Raw genomic sequence first — 25006 nt, forward strand, 5'->3', positions numbered from 1 at the left:
TAGAGTAGAAAAGTGCTGCATAAGTCGCAGTTCATTTATTGGTTACTTGAAAATGACTAAACATAAATAACCTGTACACAATGGTTTCTTACTAAGTCTGCTTTAACTTGCAGCGTCATGCATTTTCCCAATTGAAAAGATTCACTCACTCATGCACGCACGCACGGAGACACAGACACACACACCTAAACAAACTAACAAGGTTGGAGAGAACATTTTAGTACTAGTGCACACTCTCTGTCACTACCATAAGTATTTGTGGGTGGTGAAGAACATTAACATAAAACTGATCAATGTCTGAATTCTGTCACTTTAATAAAATAATGTTATCCCAGATCTAAAAAGTGCTTCAGTCACAACCATGTTGTCCTGGGCTGGTGTTCTTCAGACTGTGGTTGGAGCTTATAAAAGCATCATATGGTACAGGATCTGCTGTCTTTCTTCACAACTTGAAGAAGTCAACAGCCCTTACTAGTACATGCCATACAAATGAAACTAAAATGGCCTCTGGAGGGTGTTGGGTGGTGAGCCTAAGCTGCTTGGACTGTGGAAATTTGAATCATAGGAGTTGGGCGTCAGTCCCACAATGCCCTCGGCTTGAGGCGTCTCTCCACATAGGAAGTCATCCTCATCCTCCTTCGAGCCCTGAAACACACAGAATGAACAATCACAGTCAGGCATTTACATTTTAATGTTCTCATGAGTTTTAATATTTCCCCTTGCAGTTGGTTGCAGTCTGAGGGGGAACAGTATTGAGTTCTTATATAGTGCTTTTCTACTCTCCTGGAGTACTCAAAGCGCTCTATACAACATGTCACATTCACCCATTCACACAAGGACTTTCTTCTATGCTTTTAAGTGCTCCCTAACTACCATTCACACAGATTCTTACTGCAATGGGTTAATATGAAAGATATTTGGCATGCAGATTGGGGGGAGCCAGGGATCGAACCACCAACCATCTGATCAGTAGATGACCTGCTCTACCTCCTGAGCAGGTCCTCCAACTGCTAGCAACAGCAGCCTCCTGTAACTGTGCAGCCAGGTTTCTAGTAGTCGTTGGTACTACTCTTCACAGTGCAGCAGGCCCAACAGCTAACATGTTGGCTATTTGACAAATTTAGCTGCATTTATTATTAGTTTCTTTTTATTGTCTTCTCTCAGCTTTTAGGTCTTTTCCACACAAATATTAAAAGCCTGTATTTGTCATGTCTACATTTTCTATGCTGTTAAGAATTTATGCTTGTGCCAGTGCAAATACACCTTGCTGGCTATAGAGATATAATCTCAGTTTGTGTTATGATCGAAGCAGATAGTGCTCTCTAGTCAGAGGCATGCACTTTCACTGCACCTGCAAGTGAACAAAAGTTCCACCAGAGAATGGTACAAAAGAAAAGATGATGGTGTGGGTTTATGTTTGTGGATCTGACATATATAGTGTGGCTGAGGTGGTAGATTTGGTGGTCCATCGCAGGTTGCTCCAGTCTGTATGCCCGAGTATCCTTGGGCAATATACTAAACCCACGTTGCTCTAGATAGGTTCAACTCAGAGTGAATGTTAGATAAAAAGCCCTTAGATGTTGAAAAAAAAGTGCTTGTGTGTGAAATGTGTGTGAAAAAATTGTAAAAAGTGCTATAAGTGCTCAAGCAGAGTAGACAAAAGAAAAGCGCTATATAAGAACCATAAGTCCATTTATCATACTAGCATAAATGTAACTTGATAATCTCTAAACTATAAAAGAGAGAAAAGTTAACTATTCATTATTTTGCTTTTACATGTTAGGCAGTGGGAAGCGCAGTGGTGTGATGATTAGCACTGTTAGTGGGGTTAGGTTCATTGGTGCTTTAAAAGTTTATGAACCAGGTTATAATTTTATGCATGGTATGTGTGCCTCCACACCTGGGTGTGTAACTGTTCATTTTGTCTGTTGTTTCAGGTGGCAGCTGATCAGTGCTTGGAGACTGAATAGGGCTGAGTATAATTTGGGACCTGTCCAGACTGGCAGGTGACGCTTTTCCATCGTGCATCAGAAATTTCTGCTTTTGTGGCACCACCATTGTTTAAAACCTTTTCTCTTGTTTAGGTTAGGAAGACTGGTAAGATGCTTGGATTTTCTTTTGGATTCTCAGGTCGAGTATCAGACGCCACCTCTCTGGGACAACGCAAAGCAGGAGATGAAGCATCGCTGAAAATGTTTCCAGAGCAACTTCATTCTAAGCCAAAGACTAGAAAACATGGTGAAGCAAATCTTCCCTTTGGCTTCACCTGCACAAGTGCCGAGGTAGGTCTCCCTGCAGGATTAGTTTTTCCTGTGTCGGGAGCAGCGCTGGGCTCTTCAAATCACAGATAAACAGGATCCCACATTCTTGACTTTTAGTTCACAAACACTTGTTGTAATGACTAACTGCTCCTGACATGTTGGAGATGTTTGCTCTTTCTACAGTAAAAGTTACAGCTGGATACAAATAACATCAGGCTGATCCTGACACGATTTGTTCCCTCGGTTCAAATCACGGACAAACAGGATCCCACAGCTGTTTATGTTTTTAAACCTATTTTGCACAGAGAAGCATTTTTTGAAAAATGTATTGATGCAATGTTGAACATTATTACTCAGGAAAAAAACAACTACAGTAAAATAATGACACTGTGACGCCTCTGCCTTTGTAAATGGAGGGACAGTACCTGCGCGTAAAACCTGCAGACAGTCAGATTAACAGTATTTTGTCTCTGTCATTCTGCAATTCATCCCATGTAAACAATAACGTGGCCACAGCGTGACGTGAAAAAGGCACATACCTTTGACGTTGTGTGACCAACTCTGTATTCCTCGTCCACACGGAAACGTAAAAAAATGAGTTTTTAAAAATCTCAGTTTTCGGTGATTCGAAACGCCGTTTACATGGACGAAACAGCTGCGTGTTCAAAAACACCCGTGTAGGTGCGGACGTAGCGTAAAAGAGTTAGTAGTTTATTTTCTTACTACCTGTAATTTATTGCAGATTATTGTATTTGCTTAATTGTTTACTAAATGTTTGAGGTGTGAAATAAACCACAATGGAGCAAAATATGGGCGCGTGTGGTTGGAGGATGTGTGCATGTGCACGAACATTTTTCTTGTAAAACAAAGGTGGGCCCAGCAAAAAAAGTTTGGGAACCACTGCTCTAGCAGATCATTACATGAAGGAACCTTTTAAATAAATAAATTCAAAGCACACTGTGCGCTGTCAAACTTACGTGCTGCACAATAATGTTTAATATTTAGTATTTACTGTTATATTCCCATATATCATCGTGATGTTGTTTATTATGTTGCTCTTTTTTTTTCTTCTGCTTGTTTTCTCTTTTTTCTTTCTCAGCAGCTGATCCAGGTGATCGATATTTGTATTTTTTGTCTGTTAGTTTTGTTGGTTTTTGTTTTTTGCCCTTTATCCCCGTCCCTCTTCCCTGCTGTTTTTCTTTCCCTCTTTCTTTCTCCCTTTTCTTTCCCCCAGTCAAATCTGTCCCATGTTTAGCAAGTGAAAATAAAATAAACAATAAAAGGTGAATCAAATAGACCATTACGGCACGGCTGGTATGGTCAATTTGGTAAAGTAAATCCGTTGGGCATCTTTCTTCACCTTTAGACAACAATTCTGATGCAGAAGAGCCAAACGGGACAGGCAACAAAAAAAAAAAAGAAGTTATAGGCCTGCTTATTTTTTTGTCCTGTCCAAATCCCCTACTTTTAAAAAACCCCTCATAAATCTGTTACAATCATCATCTTACCTGTTGCCCTCTTTTGGTGGGAAATGGCTCTGTGTCTGATAGATCATCCCAAACCTGGTACAACGGTTCAATGAGCTGACCAGACCTGTAAATATACAGTTTATATTTACAATCCTGTTTGTGCAGACATAAGTGCTGGGAAAACTATCATGCTTCAGTTTTTTCCATATAATCAGGAATCAAATTTCCAATAAACATATTGGAAAGAGTAAAATAATCTAAGTAAAATGGTTTAACTGCTAAATCGTGGAAATAGTAGAAAGAGGACTAAACAGAATAACAGAAGTGCGAGATGCACTTAAACAATGAATGTATGGAAAATAATCAAAGGAGCTTGCAAAGAAAAGCGTCTGGACTTCTGTAAGTTGCTTGAAGACGATTCACCTCTCATCCAAGAAGCTTCTTCAGTTCTAAGGTCAAATGGTGGAGAGTCCCAGATATAAACCTAGTGGGAGTATCCCCCCACAGAGGGACAAAAGGACCCCCTGATGATCCTCTAATCGCCTGAGCCAAGGTGGGAAACTGGGTGTGGGTCCCAATCAGCCAGAGTTTCGGGTGAGCTCATTGTGAAACCTGGCCCCACCTTATCATGTGAATTCCTGAGGTCAGATGGCCCAGGATGTGAGTGGGCGTTAAGGCGTCTGGGAAGGGAACTCAAAACTGGATTATAGATGGCAGAGAGTTGGTGTCGTAAACCCCGCCTCTGTTCAAAGATGGTCGCTCACAGTGGACATAGATGCTTCTTTCACTCCTCTTTCAAACCATCTGTCCTCTCTGTCCAAAATGTGAACATTGGCATCCTCGAAAGAGTGACCTTTGACCTTAAGATGCAGATGGATGCTGAGTCTTGTCCTGTGGAGGTGGCTCTTCTGTGTTGTGCCATGCGCTTGTGAAGTGGCTGTTTGGTCTCTCCAATGTAGAGGTCTGAGCATTCCTCGCTGCACTGTACAGCATACACCACATTGTTAAGTTTGTGTTTTGGCGTTTTGTCTTTCGGGTGAACCAGTTTCTTTCTGAGCGTGTTGCTGGGTCTGAAATGCACCGGGATGTCATGCTTGGAGAAAACTCTCCTGAGTTTCTCTGATACACCGGCTACATAGGGGATGACAATGTTGTTGCGTCTGTCCTTCTTATCCTCCCTCGCTGGTGTCTGGTCTTCTTTTCTGTGCCTCTTTGCTGACTTTAAGAACGCCCATTTAGGATAGCCGCACGTTTTGAGTGCTTCCTTTACATGTGTGTGTTCCTTCTTTTTCCCTTCAGGCTTAGAGGGAACATGTTCTGCCCGGTGGTGTAGGGTCCTGATTACTCCAAGTTTGTGTTCCAGAGGGTGATGGGAGTCAAAGAGGAGGTACTGGTCCGTGTGTGTGGGCTTCTGGTAAACTTCGATGTTGAGGTTGCCGTTCTCTTCAATGTGCACAGCGCAGTCCAGGAAAGGCAAACAGTTGTCCTTTGTGTCTTCCCTGATGAACTTTCTGTTTTTATCCACAGCGTTAATGTGCGCAGTGAAGGATTCCACTTCTTGTGTCTTGATTTTGACCCAGGTGTCGTCCACATATCTGTACCAGTGGCTGGGTACTCTTCCTTTGAAGAGGCTCTTGGCTCTTTCAAAGGAAGAGTACCCAGCCACGATGACCTGGATGACTGAGAACCTTCACAGACGTATGGAAAATAATGGAAACGTAGCAGAGCTTCCCGTTCGTTTCTTTTAATGTGAGAAAAGTTACATTTTCCCCATGTCTCCAGCTTCTGCTGGAGCTGAAGTCACATGCTTCAAGTGGCTGATTTAGTACAAAACGTACAAAAAGTGTACGTTTTGTACTTTCAAGCAAATATGATTTTAGCTGTTTGTTTACTCTCGTACTAATTTTCTTTTCTCATCATGGTGGAAGTGGGAGATAAACTCCCCCATGGGTGTTCCCCAGCACCAGTGTCATAGTGAAGGATGGATAGCACCATCTTCATGGGTGCACATTAACTCGACCCCTCCACTCCAGAGACTTTGGTATCAGTATTGGTGATGGGGAACAAAGGGAGCAATCGGAGTATGAAGAATGTCGCTTAAGCCTAGCTGCTGAGTGCGTAAACCAAAATAAATGGAAATAAATCAAACAATGAGTGTACCTCTTGAGCAGGTAGGGGTCGAAGGGGAAAAAACTGTCGAGTGGGTTGGTGTTGGTGGTCACACAGTCTCCTCCTGCAGAGCTGCGGACCACTGGCAGCACACACCGGTTGTTCCTCTCTATGATGGTGTAGCAGAACACCACTTGGTACTTCCTGCAACAAAAACAACTGCTGGTAGGAATGACGAGGAGGAAAAATACCAGCATTTTATAACTGATGCAAAGACTTTCTTCTAGTCTACACACTAGTGCGTGCACTGTGATCTACTGACAATGCTGTACACTTTAGCGTTTTTACATCAGTTAGAAAACAAATGTAGAGCTTTTACTTGAAGTCGACCAGAGGCCCCCTCAATATTAGCATGTCTAATAATCATTTAGTTCTTGAAAAGTTCCTGGAAAATAATCTAGAGGGTTCAGGATTACAGGAAGGTCAATGGTATTTGGGGGCATGTGCACCTTGTGATGGCAGCAAACATGTTGGTGATTGAAGGTAGGCAGACTCTGAGAGGATTCAGCTGACACATCACCACCTGCTCCAGGTTCAGACTCTGCAGGTATTCCAGACCTGACGTACACACACCCAGTGAGGAGGAGTCAGAACATATTCGACAAGGTGTGACCAAAAGGTCCGGAGAGCATCAAAAACAAAAACCATACCTGATTTAAAAACAGTTGATCAAGCTCATGTGTTCTAGTCAGTCTAAATGAATTCCAGCATGTCTGCCATTTTCCCTAAAATCCTCATTCTGACAGCTTACACTGTGCGCTATTCTTTATCATGGATATCTCAAACTGACTGGAATTTTGCATAAAGTATCGTTTCTGGTGATGACCAAGCAGTTTTCAAGTTAAGAGGCTTAAAGTTAGTCAACGCCAAGTTCTAAGAAACATCCTGAGGCATCTGAGGGAGAAGAGTCACAGGAAATGTCCTAACGGGCGATCGTGGCTCAAAGAGTTGGCAGTTCGTATTGTAACCGGAAGGTTGCCGGTTCGAGCCCCGGCTCGGACAGTTTCGGTCGTTGTGTCCTTGGGCAAGACACTTCACCTGCCGCCTACTGGTGTTGGCCAGAGGGGCCGATGGCGCGATATGGCAGCCTCGCTTCTGTCAGTCTGCCCCAGGGCAGCTGTGGCTACAACCGTAGCTGCCTCCACCAGTGTGTGAATGTGAGAGTGAATGAATAGTGGCATTGTAAAGCGCTTTGAGGGCCCCGAAAAGCGCTATATAAATGCAATCCATTATTATTATTATTATTATTAAACCATGCTGTGTGCCATTGTGTCATGGTGCGTCAGCACAGTGCTTTGAAAACAATCTTTGTTCCCCATCTGGTGGCCTCAACAGATCTGACAGCCATCTACTTCATGAAAATTAAAAAGGATCACTGTTGTGGCACGCAGGAAGAGAGAAAGCACCCATCCCAGAAATGAAGGGATTTCTACAGAGTGAACTCAAATAATTGCCTTGCTGAAAGCCATTAAAATACATAATGAGACATCTTTAATGTGACACTAGAGACAGTTAAATCAGGTAATGATTCAGACCCATTGCTGAAACCTGTGCTTACATCTAACTGATTTTAGTAAATTAAACCAAGCAGCCTGAGGTAATTTTTGCTCCCATGCTATTTTATTGTTGTTGTTTTTTTACCTGTAATTAAAACAAATAAACTGATATTAGCTCAAAGTTTTCTATTCTACCTTTCTTCATGTTGGCCTCTAGCAATGCTCTGTGTCTGAAGATGATCGTGTAGAAGACAGCCTGGCAGGAAGTGTAGAAGGGCCCGTGCAAGCTGACGTCACAGCAGACTTGTTTCCCACAGCTGTCCTGGCTGTAGATGTACTGATGGATCCAGGAGCTCAGTAAATCAAGACAGGCCCGCACAGTGCTATAGGAATCATCATTGACACAGAATGAGAGAAGAACCCGTTAAAAACCTGCACCTGCTGCATTTGTGCTGTCTTAAGCAGGTGTCGCATAAACTCACCTCAATGGGATGAACTTGGCTCGGGCCAGGAAACTTCCCAGGTATCCAGCAGCAGCCTGGCGAAGGACAGCAGGCAGAGACGGGTTCTGCAGGATCTTCCACAGGTGATCCAAGAAGGCCTCTGCCAGGGCCTGTGACATATATCACAGGAAACACATAATATACACAACTCCAGAAGCTCTTAGTCTCAAAGTAATGAATGATAAACGTCAGTACGAATAAACCAGCTAAATAAATACATGCATTATAAATCATATATTCTGAATGTTGAGGACAAGGATGATTTAGAAAAAGCCAGTCTACCCATGAACATGAGTAAATATAATATGCGTAGCAATGTCAGTGGCAGCTGAGATATAAGAGACAGGGCACTCTGAAAGCCTGAATCTATGGAAGAGCTCTACAACAGCAGTAGGAGACACACTGGGCGGCACTCCTGTCAGATCCAGTCTCACCAAGACTGGACGATAGAAGCAAACTGTAGTCTGGTCTGATGGATCCATCCTGTATCAGTCAGGCTAATGGTGTGTCATGTTGTGGGGCGTTTTCCTGACTATAGTCAGGGTTGGATCAGGTGACCATCCCTGCTGCGATAGGCTGCTGGGGCCTTCCTATGATGTACTGAGCGTTTCTTCTTCACTCTCTATTAGGGCTGCGTATCATCACTCATTTCTATAATTGATTCAATTCGATTCCATTTGGACTCAGAGAGAAATATTATAATTCTGATCATTATCCATATCAGATACATATTTTTATATCTATGTATAAAAACAAAGTTGGCACTTGTGAGACCTCATCACAGCAGAGGCCTTTGTGTCAAAGTAAGTGAGCATAAAACAGAAAAACATGAAGCAGATTTTCCTGGCCCGACTTTTTACAGCAGCCTTAAAAATATTCTGCAGTAGAACAAAAACTGAAGAAAACCACGAATCAGCATCTGAACATGACCTGATGCTGCTGAAGTCACAGAGGTTTGATTAGAGACACAGCTGAGAGTTTTGTAAAAGTTGACATTTCTTCAGTATTGACAGCAGAAATGAGGCTTTCTCGTCCAGAGTCGTTTTTGAAGTTTTGCTGTACAAATTAGAGATGGACCGATCCGATATTACGTATCGGTATCGGTCCGATACTGACCTAAATTACTGGATCGGATATCGGAGAAAAATAAAAAATGTAATCCGATCCATTAAATATCACGAAAGCACCTCACAAAACTTGCAACACCCCGTAACTCACCTCAGAACGACGTTAGCACGTCGGAGCAGTATGCATCACGTGATAGAGCGGCTGTGGCATGCGGGACCTGTCGGTGGTCTGGATAGCATTTGGAGCTTCGCTAGCAACCCGGCATTTCATCTCCGACAAAGTTATCCCCGAGAGAAGTAAAGCAAGTGTGTAAGTCCATCTCTGAATGTTTGTAAAGCATTCCTGCGTTAAGCTTAACAAGCGATATATGGAGCGACTGCCTCTTCTTGCTGCTACTTCAATCATGAAACTGCTTAACGATCAGCTGATCGGCTTTTCTGTCGTGAGTCCGTGTCTCTAGTTTGTTTTTGGTCCACTTTGCACCAGAAAGAGGAAACCAGCGGCTGAACAACAGCAGCACGTTTAAGCTTGATCAGCTGTTGTTAGAATTTATTTATTATTAGTTTCTACTCGAGGATCTTTTTCTACGTAGCTGACGCTGGTAACTGTGCAGGGGCGGATCTAGCAAAGTTTAGCCAGGGGGGCCGATAGGGCATTAACAGGGAAAAGGGGGCACAAAGACATACTTTTCTTTCTTATTCTCATTTAAAATGTCTAGCTTTTAATAAATAATTATCTGACACCCAAAGTTTTAATTTGATGTAAAATGAATAGAAGTCAATTACTGTATATAGTGACTATTAAGTCTAATATATACCCTAGTAAGCTATAGTACTTTTTCCTTTGGGAAGGTACCATCTGTGCAGTCTGCAATTTTGTTGAAGAAAGATGTTGAATCTATTTAATATTTCTTGAAAAATAATTGATTTCTGTGCATTTTTTTTCACACTGCATCAAATTAAGGTTGATTACGTCGATTAAGCATCATGAGGTGGAGCGTGAGGGGTGGTTCCCTATTTTTTATTTATTTATTTTTGTTGTTGCTGGGAGTTGGAACCCTATTAGTTAGGTTGCTTAATATTTACACTAAGTACTCTTTAAAATACCAGAATAGGGAGGATGGTGTAGGTTTAAGTTTATTAGATTGATCAGTATTGCTGAACTATAAATATTTTTTTTTGCATATAGGTATAACAGAATAGCTTTAGTGTAGTTGTTGTTTTAAACTTGAGTATGAACTTATACAAAATGCAGCAAGATATTTAAAAAAAACTGTTTTGTTGATTAAAAAACACTATATCGGATTCATATCGGTATCGGCAGATATCCAAATTTATGATATCGGTATCGGTATCGGACATAAAAAAGTGGTATCGTGCCATCTCTAGTACAAATAATGCAGAAAACAGAGATCTGAGACTGGAAGCTGTTCCTGAAGTACACAGAGAGACAGAGCTGCGCAGGGAGTGAGATCTTATTGTGGTGGAAGCTAAACAGCCAAAGTCCGAGTGAATTAATGACGATGTTGATCAAACATGTAGTTTGATCTTCTTTTGCTGCTGGTTCAGTGAATTTTGGTCCGAGTGATGAAACCTGCAGCATCAGAGTCTGTGAGGTGTCGGCGTTCAGCAGCGACGTGTCTGCACACGTGCTGTCGGGGCTCCATCCACGCTCCGTGTTTACATCTTTGTGCACAATCCGTCTTCCTGCTCTCATTTACTGCTTTAGCTGTTTGGTGGCGGTGAAATAGTTTCGTGAGCTTTAACCCGAGTTTCTGGCAAAATACATTTATATTTAAAAATGGATTTAGGATTGAATGAATCGATGTGGCTTTATTCAAGCTAAACTCGATTTGAAACGGAAAATCAATTTTTTTAAACCCTCCCAGTAGAGCTGGGCGATAGAACGATAACGATATGTATCGCGAAATAACTTTTTCTCGATAGAAAAATTAAACTATCGCGATAGGCCTCACCGCTCTTGTCCTCTTAAAAAAAAGAAAAAAAGAACAGCCAATCCAAATTAAGTAGTGCAGAGCCGAACCAATCACAGCCACAGTGTCACGTCACGTGACTTGTTACGTACAGCGCAAGTGCCAAGCCGCACATGTGTGTTTGTTTGGGAAGCAGCCAGCGGCAATGGAGGAAGTGAGTGCGCTGACTAGAGAAAAATCAACGAGAGCGTGACCGAAGAGAAAACAGATGATGGTTCCAACGCCGGAGAGATTGTTGAACAGAAGAGCCATAGAAGTCCCGTAGTGTGAAGGTATTTCGGCTATTTCAAGTCTGACAAAAACAGAGTAGCTGCACTGTAAATGTGCGGAAAGCAAGTCTGGAAATACAATAAAGCTGTGCAGCTCAGTCTCTGACTGGAAGCGCTAATTCGTCATTCGGCTTTTGTCAGACTAAAGTAACTGTTACAACTGTTTGAAAAGCTCAGCTATACAACAAGGAGAGATTGAGAATTTCCTTTTAGTTCTCAGTTTATTTGATATTGACAAAAGTTAGTCAGTTTTGTCTGTTCTTCTGTAAAACAAACTAAGATTTATTTTTAGAATTAATATTTTGTTTCTAAGTGGAATTGACAATTTAGTCTGTTTCGTCTGTTCTATTTTGAAACTTAAACGCTTTAGCGGCTGCCTTTTGTGTAGTTTGCAATATTTGCCTTTATCTATCTGAAAAAGTCTCATGTTCCTTAAGTACATCTACCCTGTTGAACTTATTATGGGAAATAAATATTTAAATAAAAACAAGCTGCTGATTATTTCACATTTTACTTGTGAGCAACGGCACATTTAAATCTTACAAATATAGTTATTTGGCTTATATCGTGATAGATATCGTTATCGCCTGAAATGAAAAAAACATATCGTGATATGAAAAAATCTTATATCGCCCAGCTCTACCTCCCAGTGAGAAAGGTGACAAAGAAACACCCAGTGCATCATGGGAATCCCCGGCAGCCTACGTCTATTGCAGCATAACTAAGGGAGGATCCAGGGTCACCTGGTCCAGCCCTAACTATATGCTTTAGCAAAAAGGAAAGTTTGAAGCCTGATCTTGAAAGTAGAGATAGTGTCTGTCTCCTGATTCCACAGGCACCCACACCAGCTGTACTTTGTCATACTGTGCCATTTGTGAGGTAAAGCAGCCCTTACAGATGCAGAAAGTGGTGTTTACATCAGATAAAGCTATCCTACTTCTAGGCTGGAATATTACAATTTCTAATTACCAGGCTGCTCCAAATGCTCCTTTAAAAGCCTTGAGTTGATCCAGAATGCTACAGTAAGAGGACTGACACAATTAATATTATTATTATTATTATTTTTCTCATATATGGCTTCTCTTCTCCAGAATTGAATTTAAAATCATTCTCAAATTATCTATTTTATCTTTATCTAAGATGTAAGAGTTTGGAAACTTTCCTGTGCCTGTACATCTCGTCGCTGAAACCCAGACTGCCAGTAAAATGCAAAAACCAAAGTTAACTGGTCCCAGTATATGTGGGGAGTACTGACCGGTTTGAAGCTGCAGAGGTAAAAGAGAGTGTACTGCACATGACAAGAAGCATGTGTTGGCAGAATGAGCTTGTCAAATACAGTCAACAAATCTCTGTACAGCTCCTTTGTCCTTTCCGCATGAAAAGACCCTGAAACACGAGACAATACAATACATAAAAATATTAACGTACAGCTTAGTATAAATATTCTCCATCTTCCTACATTACAAAAGTTTAGAAACTGAAGGATTCAGTATCAGTCGGGCCTGGAAAAGATGGTGATGTGGTGAGTAAACATATCATTACAGACCTTCGGAGAAGACGAACAATGGACCTGAAACTTGGGAAAGTTTTCCCCTGGAACGAATTAAAACTGTCTTGTGAGCGTTGTGTGGACTCAGATGCTAGATTTTCCTCCTTGTTTCTCCCTTTTGTATGTGCTCAAGGTTTTGTATATGTAATTGTATGTGTATGTGCATTTTATATGTAAACTTGTTTACTTTAAATAAAGTTTTTAAAAAAAAAAAAAAAGAAAAAAAAAAAAAAAAAAAAAGAAAAGATGGTCTAATCTTAAGAAGTCAGGGTTAAACAATGGTTAGTATTTGGACTAAAATCAATCAATAAAGATGTGATTGAATCAGGCTTTGAGCTTCAATTCAATTACTTAAAGTAGTGCATGAATGCATTAGGAGCCATTTTTATTTAATAAAACCCTTTTCAAAGGTTGCTTGATTTAAATGCACTTTAGTAGTATATAAAGACAAAACGACAAAAATATAGTCACTGTCCAAATATTTATGGATTTACATGTATAAAAAGCTTTTTTTCTGCATCTACCATCAACGTAGCAGACATCCTTGATGTAAGCCATAAGCACGGCCATGAGAGTATCTAGTCTTTCTGCCACTGGATGGGCCATCACAGTCGTCCTGGTGGGCTCATCTGCTGACACGTCTTCATCCTAACAGAAACCCGGATACACACAGAGGTTATCAGGATTAAAAGAAAGAATAAAGAGAACAAATTCAAATTTGGGTCCAGGACGCTGCCCATGTTTCCTTATTTAGATTTTATGTCTAGGAATAGTTTTATTCAGGCTGTCCACTTAGATGTTTCAGTTATAGTCCAACACACCCAGGTCTCATGTTCAGATGACTTCATGTGGTGCCTTACACATGCAGTTTCAGTGGCGAGGTGTTGGGTTCAACCACAGACTTAAAGACTGAATGAATTACTGGGTCTTTAACGTATAAAGGAGGACAGTATGTGAGCAAAGGAAGTGTGACACACCTCTCTGTGCTCATGAAACACCAGGAATGTTAGATCAAGAAATGTTATTAAATGGAAAATGTAGATCATACCACGCTCTCCAGTTCGGGGTCACCTGAAAGACCAGCCAAGGTGTGGAACAATCATCTGCTCCAGAGCAGTATGAAGGTTCTGACACCATCTTGGTTTCTGCCTCACAGACACCACTGACTCAGCCTTACTGCTGCCACCTGGCTGAACCTCATCGGCTCCCAAGACTGCATTAAGTCATGGTGGTTGGTATTGGTACTTCTATGGTCTGACGTGTGGCCGTACCTTGTGCTCTGCTGGTGTCTGTGTGACAGATATTGCTCCAACTAATCTGCAGCTGTTGAAAACCACAAGGCCTTTGCAATCGTTGTCCATACTAATGACTTCTGTCAGCCTGTGAACTTCAAACGAGACTTTGTGCACCTTGTGGACAGCCTATGGGCCACTGGAAAGCAGCGTATCATCTCCGGTCCACTGCAGTGAAGTTTAGCCATCTCCATCATCTGCATATTTGGCTTTATGAGTTACTGCAGGAACAGAGATCTTCCCTTCGTCATCTTTCCTCAACTGCCCTGAACTTTTTAAACAAGATCACCTGCACACTAAACCACTGCACTGACCTAACCCTACACCCACTACAGCCTGACACTTGCACCACTAGTACACCCAGACTCAACCTTTTAAAAGAACAGCAGCCTGACTTTTTGTGCAGAGTCGTTATGTTTTACGCAGAAAGTACATTTATTGACATTTTCTATATTGGTGTTTTTTCCCTTAAAGCCTGAAAACTTGGTTTTAAAAAACTGTCGCTGATTTAACAGCACAACAATCAACAAACAACATGTCACCTCCTGCACATCAGATTTCACATGTGCCAAAAATGTCCAATAACCTAACCCAACTACAGTTTCATTTGAGCTCTCATACATGCTGGCCGAAAACGTTGACTTCTTAAGTTATTTAATTTATTCACTGTCATGACAATTATTCATATGCTTTGGAATAAGTCATTTTTATTTTATCTGTGGAAAAACATTACTATCATCAAACCCTGCTGGCTCTTACCATGTCAAAAAGACACTCCTCAGTCTGCTCCTCTGCTTTCTGGGTCTGCACTCGGTTTTCTTCAGCCTCCTCAATATGTGTGCGGGATGCGTTCACCTAAAATGTACCGCACACATGTGCACCTTTGACATATCTCACCAGTTTCCAGAAGAAAGCAGCAGGTGATGTGTGAACTGATGCTACTTGTTCAGAAAAAAATGAATTGATCAATTTTATGTCTGAACATGTCCTTCTGCAACAGATAAGTCAGATATGACTAATTTATTTGCATGCATACGTTTCTACATATTTTGGTATTGACAGGCCTCTAAGAGACTATACAACAAGGTCCATAAGTTTTTGAAAGATGATACTTTTGTGTAATTTTGTCTCTCTAAAGTCCCATGTGTTCCATAACCGCATTGTTCCTCCTGGATCCAAGATTCGACTAACTGATACTTTCCTCTCCAGTATCCTGGCAAGTGTTGATCCGGAGGTACTGTCGGTGATTCCACATTAATCAAGTCCACTTGTGACTCGGTGGAATCACAGAGTACACATATATCAAATTCAGGGAGAGAGAGTTTCAGAGTCTGGGGGCTACTGTTGCAAAAGCTCTGTCTCTTTTAGTTTAGGTACAATAAGTAGGCCCTGATCACAAGGCCTCAGGAACCTGCTGGAGATGCATAGCTATGAAAGTTCACTGATGTAAGCTGATGCTTCTCCATGAAGAGCTCTAAAAGTCAGAACCACAATCTTGAAATGGACTCTGAATTCAAAAGGTAACCAGTGATGCGGTGAGCAGGAAGTTATGTGACAGAAACGTCTCAAGGAAGACCAAAATTATTGCTCCAGGCTCTCAGTGAATTACTCCCATACCCACATTTTTGCTTCAGCCTTTCCCAGAGACTTGGCCTGTCAGCTACCTCCACATTCCACGGGCTAACAAGTTCAACAGGACTCGGCGGTAGATCTGATGTTAATAACACAATTATTGACTTGTGACCTAGGTTGTCTTGTTACTAAGTGCATGCTCATGCTGGTGATTTCTATGGACATAAACTGCAGGTCTCAGTCACACTGCCAAACAGCACCCGAGACTCGAAAAAGACATGAAATGGTTATTTGGCACATAAGCAGAGAAAACAGTCCAGACTCCACTGTGGTGAAACCCAATGGACAGGCACCAAATCAGTGGGATATGAGCGCTGTCTCTTATCTTTGAGCTGGAGAAGTGAAGAGGGCAGGACCAGAAACTTCTCTGAACTTCCACGCGCTGAAGCAACTACCAATAAGAGTGCAGGACAGTGCTGAGTGAGATACAGCCATTAAAGGATTATCTATGAAACTGGAGCCTCAAAATGATGCGTGATGACTGAATCACTCCCTGTATGGATGCAGCTTCTTTTGTTAAACCTCTTGAATGAAAGCTCTGCACTACAGCGATAACCAGAGACAAAATCAGACAAACTGTATCACTATCCAAAACTTAATAAACCTACCTGAGCACCTACCACACAACTCATGTTGAGTTACTACTGTTACGTTCAAATTAAACTACAAATAGCAGAATTTGGAGGTGCACCACTCACATCCAGCTTCAGCAGTTTTCCAATGATCAGCTCAAGTAGGTCTCGTCGAATGGAGGGGACGTACACTGTTATCCTCAGGAGGTTATGGACGTAACACTCCTGTAAAGCATCCATCAGTTAACAGAGACGTACACTTTGAAAAAGAATCAAAAGCTTTTTTGATAAAACTGATGACGTCCCATTTTGTACAGTCTTTTTAATCTCCTCAATGTCTAATCTACAAAAAGTTACATTAAAAAGCCTTTGATAGGACCCAAATTAAACAAACAAACACACACAAAAATATTCAGAGGTACAAAATGACGTCTCAAAGGATCAATAAAAACACATTAAGCTGAAAGAGCTGTTATTAAGACTAGAGATCCCAGTCTGTTATGAACTACAATAAATACAACTTTAGAGGTTATTAGCAAGAGTTCTAAAACAAAATAATAATGAAACAAAAAAGATGAAATTATGTAAGGACATTTAATTAGGTGAAATGAAAAGGGAAATAGCACCTCCTGGAAGGAAGAAGTTTTAACAATGATCTACAAAGAAGACAGAGTGGACTCTTTAAATTATAGACCACAGCCTATTAATAGTATGGGGACGTCAGGGTCTTGCCTGTATCTTACCAGTGTTCTTGAGGATTTCTGTATGAAGGGAAAGTTTTCTTGCAAAATGGGCATCAGAAAGCGACTTGTGCTAAAAGAAGAGGAAAAATCTTTACATTACAAAAACATTTAAAAAATGTAACACGAGGGGTGAAAATCACAATGCAGGCTGACTGACATCAAATAAAACAAAGTGTATACAAAGTATCCATTTATGCAACAACATTAGTTACAAGATAACTTTTTTTACAGTAACAAGCTAGTGGCTACTTGTTTGTATTAGTAGGTAAATTAATGTCAAATAAGAAGAAGAAAGCAAGTTATACTATAATAAAGCCTGCTGAGACAAAAGGGAAGAAATACACTTGCAGCAATTACAAGATAAGAATACCACCTTAAAGGGAAAAGATAAGCTAGTTAAATCAAATCCGTGGGCAGATTTGGAAATGGGATTTTGCCAGATTTAAAGCTAGCTGGATATCTATATCATACTTGCTCATGTTATGACTACCAAAAACATACCTAGCATGTGAACATGTGGACAATACTGCAGTTTATTAAAGGTCAGTACCACCAACCCCGTGGTTTTGTGAGGTTTTGTGAAGTTACAGCACTAGAGACATTACAACCTTTACACACAAAGGGGTTGAAAGAATATGGAGGACCAGGAGTGCCAAAAGGAATTGATTAAATACACCATTAAATAATTAATTAAATCTTTCATTAATTCATTAAAATTGGAATTAATTAAATAAATGTTTAAATAATTCAATAAATGCCCATTCATTTCATTTAAAACATTTAATAAATTATGTGTTTATTTATTCCAAATTGTATTTAATTCATGACACATTTAATTATTTCATTAATGACAAATGTAATTAATTATTTAATGATTTTTTTGGCACTCCTGGCCCTGCGGCTGTGTTCTTGAATCAATGTTATCTGTCAGCCTCACCCAGCAAACCCGGGGGCGGGGTTAATGCTGCCGCTGCAGCTTGTCTAACATCTGATTGGTTACTGTGCAAAGTTAATCAAGACAGGTCGATCCTAGATAATCAATCACTATGAACTGGTGGTAGTGTGGGGAAGCAGGTATCCCAGAATGCATTTCAAAATGTAGTGGCGTAATCTTCACATCTCTGGTCAGGTTGTCAACATAGAACATGATGTTTCCGGCAACGTTCCAGCTGACTGTTAGCAGAGCGTACTGTGAACAGAGTGTACCGAGCTCACAGCCCCGGTGTTCCAAGTTAACTTTAGTTAAAAAGTCCGACAACTTTTTTGTAATGAAAAACGTAAACACTCATATCGCCAGTAAGTTACAAAAGTGCCACATGGAAATGTGTTGATGATGAAAACAGCCCGTCTGCCTCCAGTCTTTGTGTTTCCCTGATGGCTATCAGTAATATAAAGTCACAGACACAACTATATTTAACTGTCTCATGTTGGCCAAGAACAATTTTACATATATGATCTTAGAACAGGACACAGACACTCTAATTACTGACCTCATGTCAAATGTGTACGTAGACCGAGTCTGTGTTTTATATGAAATCTTTGCTCTTAACCTTTAAACAGCAGCGAGTGTGCAGCTGAGACAACACAAACTCAAACAGCAGGTTTGATCATTGCGATTATAAATCAGCTGGAAGCGCCACGTTTTCACTCAGTCTTTTATTTACAGCATGTTTGAAGTGTTTGAAGAATGATGTGGGGAACATGTTTTAAATGCTGTACTAAAATCACTGCGCAGACAGTGCGTGGCATTGTCGATTGCCATGGAATTCGATTCGTAGATGACCGTTAGATTCGTTTGATGCTGCCGACACTTTCATGTGCCCGTGAAGCTGAGTTAACTCAGAGAGCTGATAACCAGCTTCATGTGACCGTTTATCCTGCTCCCAGTGTTAGGGTCAGTGATTCCAGATAACCGAAAGATATCCTGGATATGCTGACCTCACTCCGTGATGGCGGCAGCTGGACTGCCCGTTTAGCCTCATGATTAATATTCACAATTAAAATATTAGTCAAACATTTTGAAATCTGTGTCTCACAAGCTTTGTACACGTAAACCTAACAGTTACTACATGACAGAAACCAGTGATGTCTCTTTCTATAAAGATTACTGATCACTGATTATTTATTTGCTCTCTTCTCCTTAAACATGTTTTTAATGTTAGTTATGATTCAGAATGGGCGACTGAAACAAGTATGCTTAATGTTATTAAATAATGAATTAAATGTGTCAATAATTAAGCTGGGATAGGCTTAATTATTGATAGGATAGGCTGGGATAGGCTCCAGCGCCCCACCGCGACCCTGAAAAGGATAAGCGGAAGCGAATGGATGGATGGATGGAATAATTAAGTACAATTTGAAATAAATAAATAATTTATTAAATGCTTCTAAATGAAATCAATGTGCATTTAATTAAGTAATTAAATATTTATTTAATTAATTCCAATGTTAATGAATTATTTAATGGTGCCTTTAAATAATTTATTTTGTCACTCGGGGTCCTCCACAGAGAAGTCCAGTGATGAATCAAAGCTCAAGTGTACAAATTCAGAGTTTAAAGGCCAAAAACAGCAGCCAGCAGAATAACAGGTGACACAGACTTACGAGGGCACGTATCTGATGATGAGCTGCAGCGCCTGGTGACAGTGATCGAAGTTTCTGGGTAGATCTTAAAAAAAAAAAGCCATACAAGCTCTTAGTGAACATAACGATGCTTTACAAAGCACACCTGCATCTCGCTTCTTTGTGAACCACTGCAAGGTTAAGATGTCTGAAACCACCACTTCATAGGAGAAGAGAAAAAACTTACTCTCATCTTCATCATCTGAATCGGAGATATCCACTCCTCCTTCACAGATGGTCACTCTCTCTGAAAAAACACACAAGTTGTTTCTCCATCATGCAACAGAGATGACAACAAGAAAGACAACAATACTGTACAGGGTTGTCAAAAACTGACTATCAGATCAGATACTCATTGGTTACAGTACAGACACTGCCTTTGCCTCATCCAGCTGTCACACAGCTGCCCGTCTGCACACAACCCCTCCCCTCATTACACCTGAACACGGAGGAGGAGTTGACATGCAGAATTTCAAGGGTTAGTAAAGTTCCCATTTCCACAACACTGAAGTATTAAATATGTTCTTATGTTTCAGGTACATGGGCCATGCTTAGGCTGCTGCCCCCGCGACCCGGCCTCGGATAAAGCGGATGAAGATGGATGGATGGATGAAGTATTAAACAGTTATCATAAAAGTTAACCTGGCCGGCACACACATTAGCATTAATCATTTAACCCTTTAAGTCATCTCTTCAGTTACCATTAAGTTAGTGGCGATCGCTAAAAATATAACACTAACATTAATTTAGGAGCTAAGCAGTGAAAGTTATCAGTCCTGCTCCTCATAAACTTGCAATGTTTGGTGTTAATTTAAAAGGATAACACAATTATATGTGACCGGTGTTCTTTTTCAGACTGAAGCTGGGAAAGGTCTATCATCGACTACACAGAAATGTGCAAACATGGAGCCGAGTCACCAGAAGCACAGCACTACCTGAAAATATTCTTGACTTTTGTTTGTTCTCCACATCTAACAGAATTTGTGACTATTTATCACATATATACATCTGACAGCATGTATTTCCTTTCCATCCTGTCGACCATCACAAGCCTACTACTGTAACACGTTTATGAATCATGATTAATTCAATACCATCAGAGTAACATACTGGGGGTGAAGTGGGAGACCACCATGTTAAGGCAGGCACACAAGTAGACAGTCTGTGCTGACACCAGGTTACCCAGAAAGGCCAGGTACTCGTCCACCACAGCCTGGCTCCGGCCCAGCCAAGGAAGCCTCTATAAAACAAACACACACACACACACACACACACACACACACACACACACACACACACACACACAGTGTGTTTATATGCTGAAACAATCAGCTTTTTGGACGTCTGCTGATTCACACCACATGAAGGGTTTAAAATGTGCACCAAAATGACAGAATAGATGACACATTACCAGCAGCATATCATACTGACAAAAGGCTTGTAAAGGTTTGTCCATGTTAAATCAACCACGGCTTTTCCTGGGAATTTTTTTTTCATTTTATATTTGACTCTAATATTGGTCCTGACTCAAACTTGAATGCTGGTGGGGGAACCAGTGATCAAGGGTTATTGTCTGGCTACTACAGGAGCAGAAGGCTAAATGGGTGTGGATTCAACTAAGAACAACGGGTCAGCGTTCTCTCTAAGCTCTGATCACAATAATACTTTCCCTGTTGACTGTAGAGGCAACTGCTGTTGTGATTTGATGCAATATAAAGAAAATTGAATTTCATATTGGAATGAGGTGGTGAAGGCATACATGTTCCATATCTTGTATATCTACCCTCTTTTTTCTTGGCTCAATTTAATTTCTTTGTTTTATTAATACACACTAGTTTAAGACGTTGCTTTAAAAAGCAAATGATCTCTCACCCACACTAAGGAGCAGGGCTGGGTTATAAGTTATATTAATTTTATATTTCAAAGAAATATGTGATGACAGTCATGACAATATAATAAAAATATACTAATCAAGGTATTATGAGTGTGGCTTGCAATAGGCATTTATTTATTAGAGAAAACAAAATAAAAGGCATTTCCAGCCTCTTTTTGAATGAGTCTATAATGACAGACTGCCTCATTCAAAGTTTGAATTTACTGCCACAAGATGCCAGCAACAGCATTGGTCCTGTTTTTAGGCTATAATAGTGCTGTGAAAAAGTATTTGCCAAATTCCTGATGACTTTGTTTGGATACATTTTTTAACATTTACATGTTTAAGATCAAACAAATTCATTTTTTCTCTCAGTTGTGGGGCAGTTTGGGTGGGTTGCGAGGCAGCAGGTCCTACACAGGCCAGTTCGTCTTGCACTCGCTTTTTTTGCCTGTTGCTGATGGAGTGGACGGCTGGTGTTACGGCTCAGTGTGCAGGTGGGCCCCACACATGAGGACTACAGTTCATCCTGTGTTTGACTCTATGTTTTTGTGTCAGGTGACATTTGTTCTGTAACTGTGGTGATTGGTGTGAGTAAGTTAACTTGGGGTTTGCCCTGCGCACTCACATGACAGGGGTGGTGTTGGCAGTATCTAACTAAACTATAATGGGCATTTCACATGTCATGTGAAAATCCCACAGTAAACAGAAAATTCATCACAGCTCCAACAGAAACATTATCAAATAAATGTAAAAATCGACAGAACATATAAATATAGTGGTAAAATGCAACATGTGATTAATGCTGCAGAAACTGGTTAACCTGGTCATTTAGTGCACTGCCTGCACTCAGAGCTGCTGTTTAGGTCTAAAGCTGCATATTAAAGCTCTGATCCATTTAAAAATTAAAGCTTATGCCACTTTTCCACTCGTACCTACTCTGCTCGGTTTTGGTCATTTTACAATATAACTGAGAACCACCTCAATGTTCGTGGGTTCGTTACAGCGACACCCATAAATGAGCTCATTTAAACACTACACAACAATGGCGGACACTGAGGCAACGGTACACCTGCTGCTGAGCCGTCTGCTTGCCATGCTGACAGGCTAATCAGCAGCATACAGTTTGTTGATGTGATGTTTGTTTCAGATCAACTCAGACCCCCGGTGGAGTAAATACAGTACTCTTCTCCTTGCATCATGTTAATATTTACACTCACCAGTATAGTATAAATGAGCTGTTCATGATCCTTGGTCAGGTGGGTCACACTAGACCGAAATTCTTGCAGCCAGTTGATGATCTGAGCATCCTGTCGGAGGAGAGGGCGTTCATTGAGAAGCAAAGTCCACCACACCACAGGGTGCCCTCACACTGACGCTTACCTTTATCTCAGGATCAACCAGCTGATGTTTCAGGAGTTCATAATCACTCGAGTCTCCCTTAAAAACAAGCAGAAACAGCAGTTCGCCAAAACCGTAAGAAACGTAGAGGTGTTTGTAAACAACTTTACGAAGGTCAGCAGAATCCACAGACAAGCCAGCAGGAAGGTCTAGATTCATTTAATAACGTAGTGGACCATCTCGTGGATGTGTCACCAAAATCAACAACCCTAATATCTCTCTTTATCGTTTTCCAAGAATGACAACCCTAAGATACAACTCACGTGTTTGTGTTTCTCTAACGTCTCCGCAACACTACCTCCAAACCTGACCGTCTTCACAGAAGGGGTCTTCAGAAAGTCTCGACCGTCTATTTCCATAACCCACCAGGCAGCTAACGCTGGTCTTTGCTTGTTAAGCTGAAAGACAGAGCTGGAAAGGAGACTCGCTCGTTACATCTCTCGCACCGTACAGCTCTCGATACTGTGGCGTTAACTAGTTTGATCAAAGGAATCACGCTTCCGGAAAACAAAACCACGCGAAAGTAACAGGAAGAGAACTGCGTGTTTACGGAAGTGATTGTTCGGAGCAGCAGCGTCACATTAAAGGGGGACGTTCGAGGAATCCATTTCGCTCAGGAAGGTTCCTACCTGAGTGAAGTAACTTTATTGAGCTTATGTACAAACAAACAAAGGCTGTGAGTCCAGGCTCACACCGTAACAATAACACAGGCTGAACAAATACAACGAACGAACAAATAAAGAGAATAAATGTAGCTGGTATAAACCAACAAAAAAGGAAAGAAACGCAGAGTAAACAGATTAAATCAAGGTTAGAGCTAAGATACCACATCACTATCACAGAGCATGCAGCCATTTACATACATTTCTATCAAGTCAGCCAAATTATTATCATTGGATAAAATTCATGTATCCAACAAATTATATGCACCACTGTCAAAGAAGCACATATCAGTATGAATATTAAAGACCTCATACTACTCTATATCACCCCAATGGAGCACTCGCTCTCACACTGCAGGCTTACTTGTGATTCCTGGGATATTTAAAAATATAATGGGAGGCAGAGCCTTCAGCTTCCAGGTCCCTCTTTTTAGAAACAGCTCCCAGTTTGAATTCGGGATACAACAGTATTTTTTCTAACACTTTAAATAATATCTTACTGTTCAAATAAGAAAAGAAAAATAGAACTAGAACAAAAAATAAAATCATTAAAAGCTGCCTAATGATTGCCTTGCCTCGCCACAAGAGCACATTATTAACAACCCGAGAAAGCTAAAACTAGAATAAAGTAATTAACAAGAAAACGTGATTTCTGATGCAAAGGCTGTGTTTGGAGTGCTTTAAACAAGGCAATAAATCTGGAAAATTCTTTGCTAAGTTAAAACTAAATAAAGAGAAAAACAACTATTAATTATATAAAGGATTTGACTGGAAACTTTACTTATGATCCTCAACAAATAAATAAATCTTGAGACTTTTATATAGCTTCACACTCATCACAGTGTTATCTCCAATGACATCTGATGCTGTCACATTTGGGACTCGTCTGCAAGACCACCCTTTGTGGTGGGGGCAAGCAAAGACCAGCGTAGCCAGGCTGACAAACAGTCAGAGCTCTGTTGAGCCAAACATCCCTTTAACGTTAACTAGTAATGACTTCATGAACTTCTTCACAAATAAAATTTTACTCATTAGAGAAAAAATTACCAATAATCATCCCACAGATGTAATATTATCTACAGCTACTCTTAGTACCATTGATGTTAAGTTAGACTCTTTTTCTCCAATTGATCTTTCTGAGTTAACTTCAATAATTACTTCCTCCAAACCATCAACGTGTCTTTTAGACCCCATTCCTACAAAACTGCTCAAAGAAGTCCTGCCATTAATTAATGCTTCGATCTTAAATATGATCAACCTATCTCTAATGATCGGCTATGTACCACAGGCCTTCAAGCTAGCTGTAGTTAAACCTTTACTCAAAAAGCATCTCTAGACCCAGCAGTCTTAGCTAATTATAGGCCAATCTCCAACCTTCCTTTATATCAAACATCCTTGAAAGAGTAGTTGTCAAACAGCTAACAGATCATCT

At 40.6% G+C, this 25006-nt stretch overlaps 1 protein-coding gene across 1 annotated transcript; it reads right to left on the bottom strand.

Moving 5' to 3' along the window:
- rrn3 (RRN3 homolog, RNA polymerase I transcription factor) lies at window positions 1-23477 on the bottom strand. Its single transcript, XM_082530502.1, has 17 exons — window positions 23176-23477; window positions 22895-22951; window positions 22732-22821; window positions 20749-20878; window positions 19826-19885; window positions 19621-19684; window positions 17017-17086; window positions 16400-16498; window positions 14829-14924; window positions 13302-13425; window positions 12484-12614; window positions 7878-8008; window positions 7591-7778; window positions 6349-6457; window positions 5891-6043; window positions 3770-3854; window positions 1-645 (listed from the first exon to the last, which is right to left on the bottom strand). The coding sequence occupies exons 1-17, from the start codon at window positions 23269-23271 to the stop codon at window positions 496-498; spliced, it is 1833 nt and encodes a 610-aa protein (XP_082386628.1). The 5' UTR covers window positions 23272-23477; the 3' UTR covers window positions 1-495.
- Between the last annotated feature and the right edge of the window lie 1529 nt (window positions 23478-25006).

This window comes from Aulonocara stuartgranti (assembly GCF_965226115.1).
Source record: "Aulonocara stuartgranti genome assembly, chromosome: 4".
Lineage (NCBI taxonomy): Eukaryota > Metazoa > Chordata > Actinopteri > Cichliformes > Cichlidae > Aulonocara > Aulonocara stuartgranti.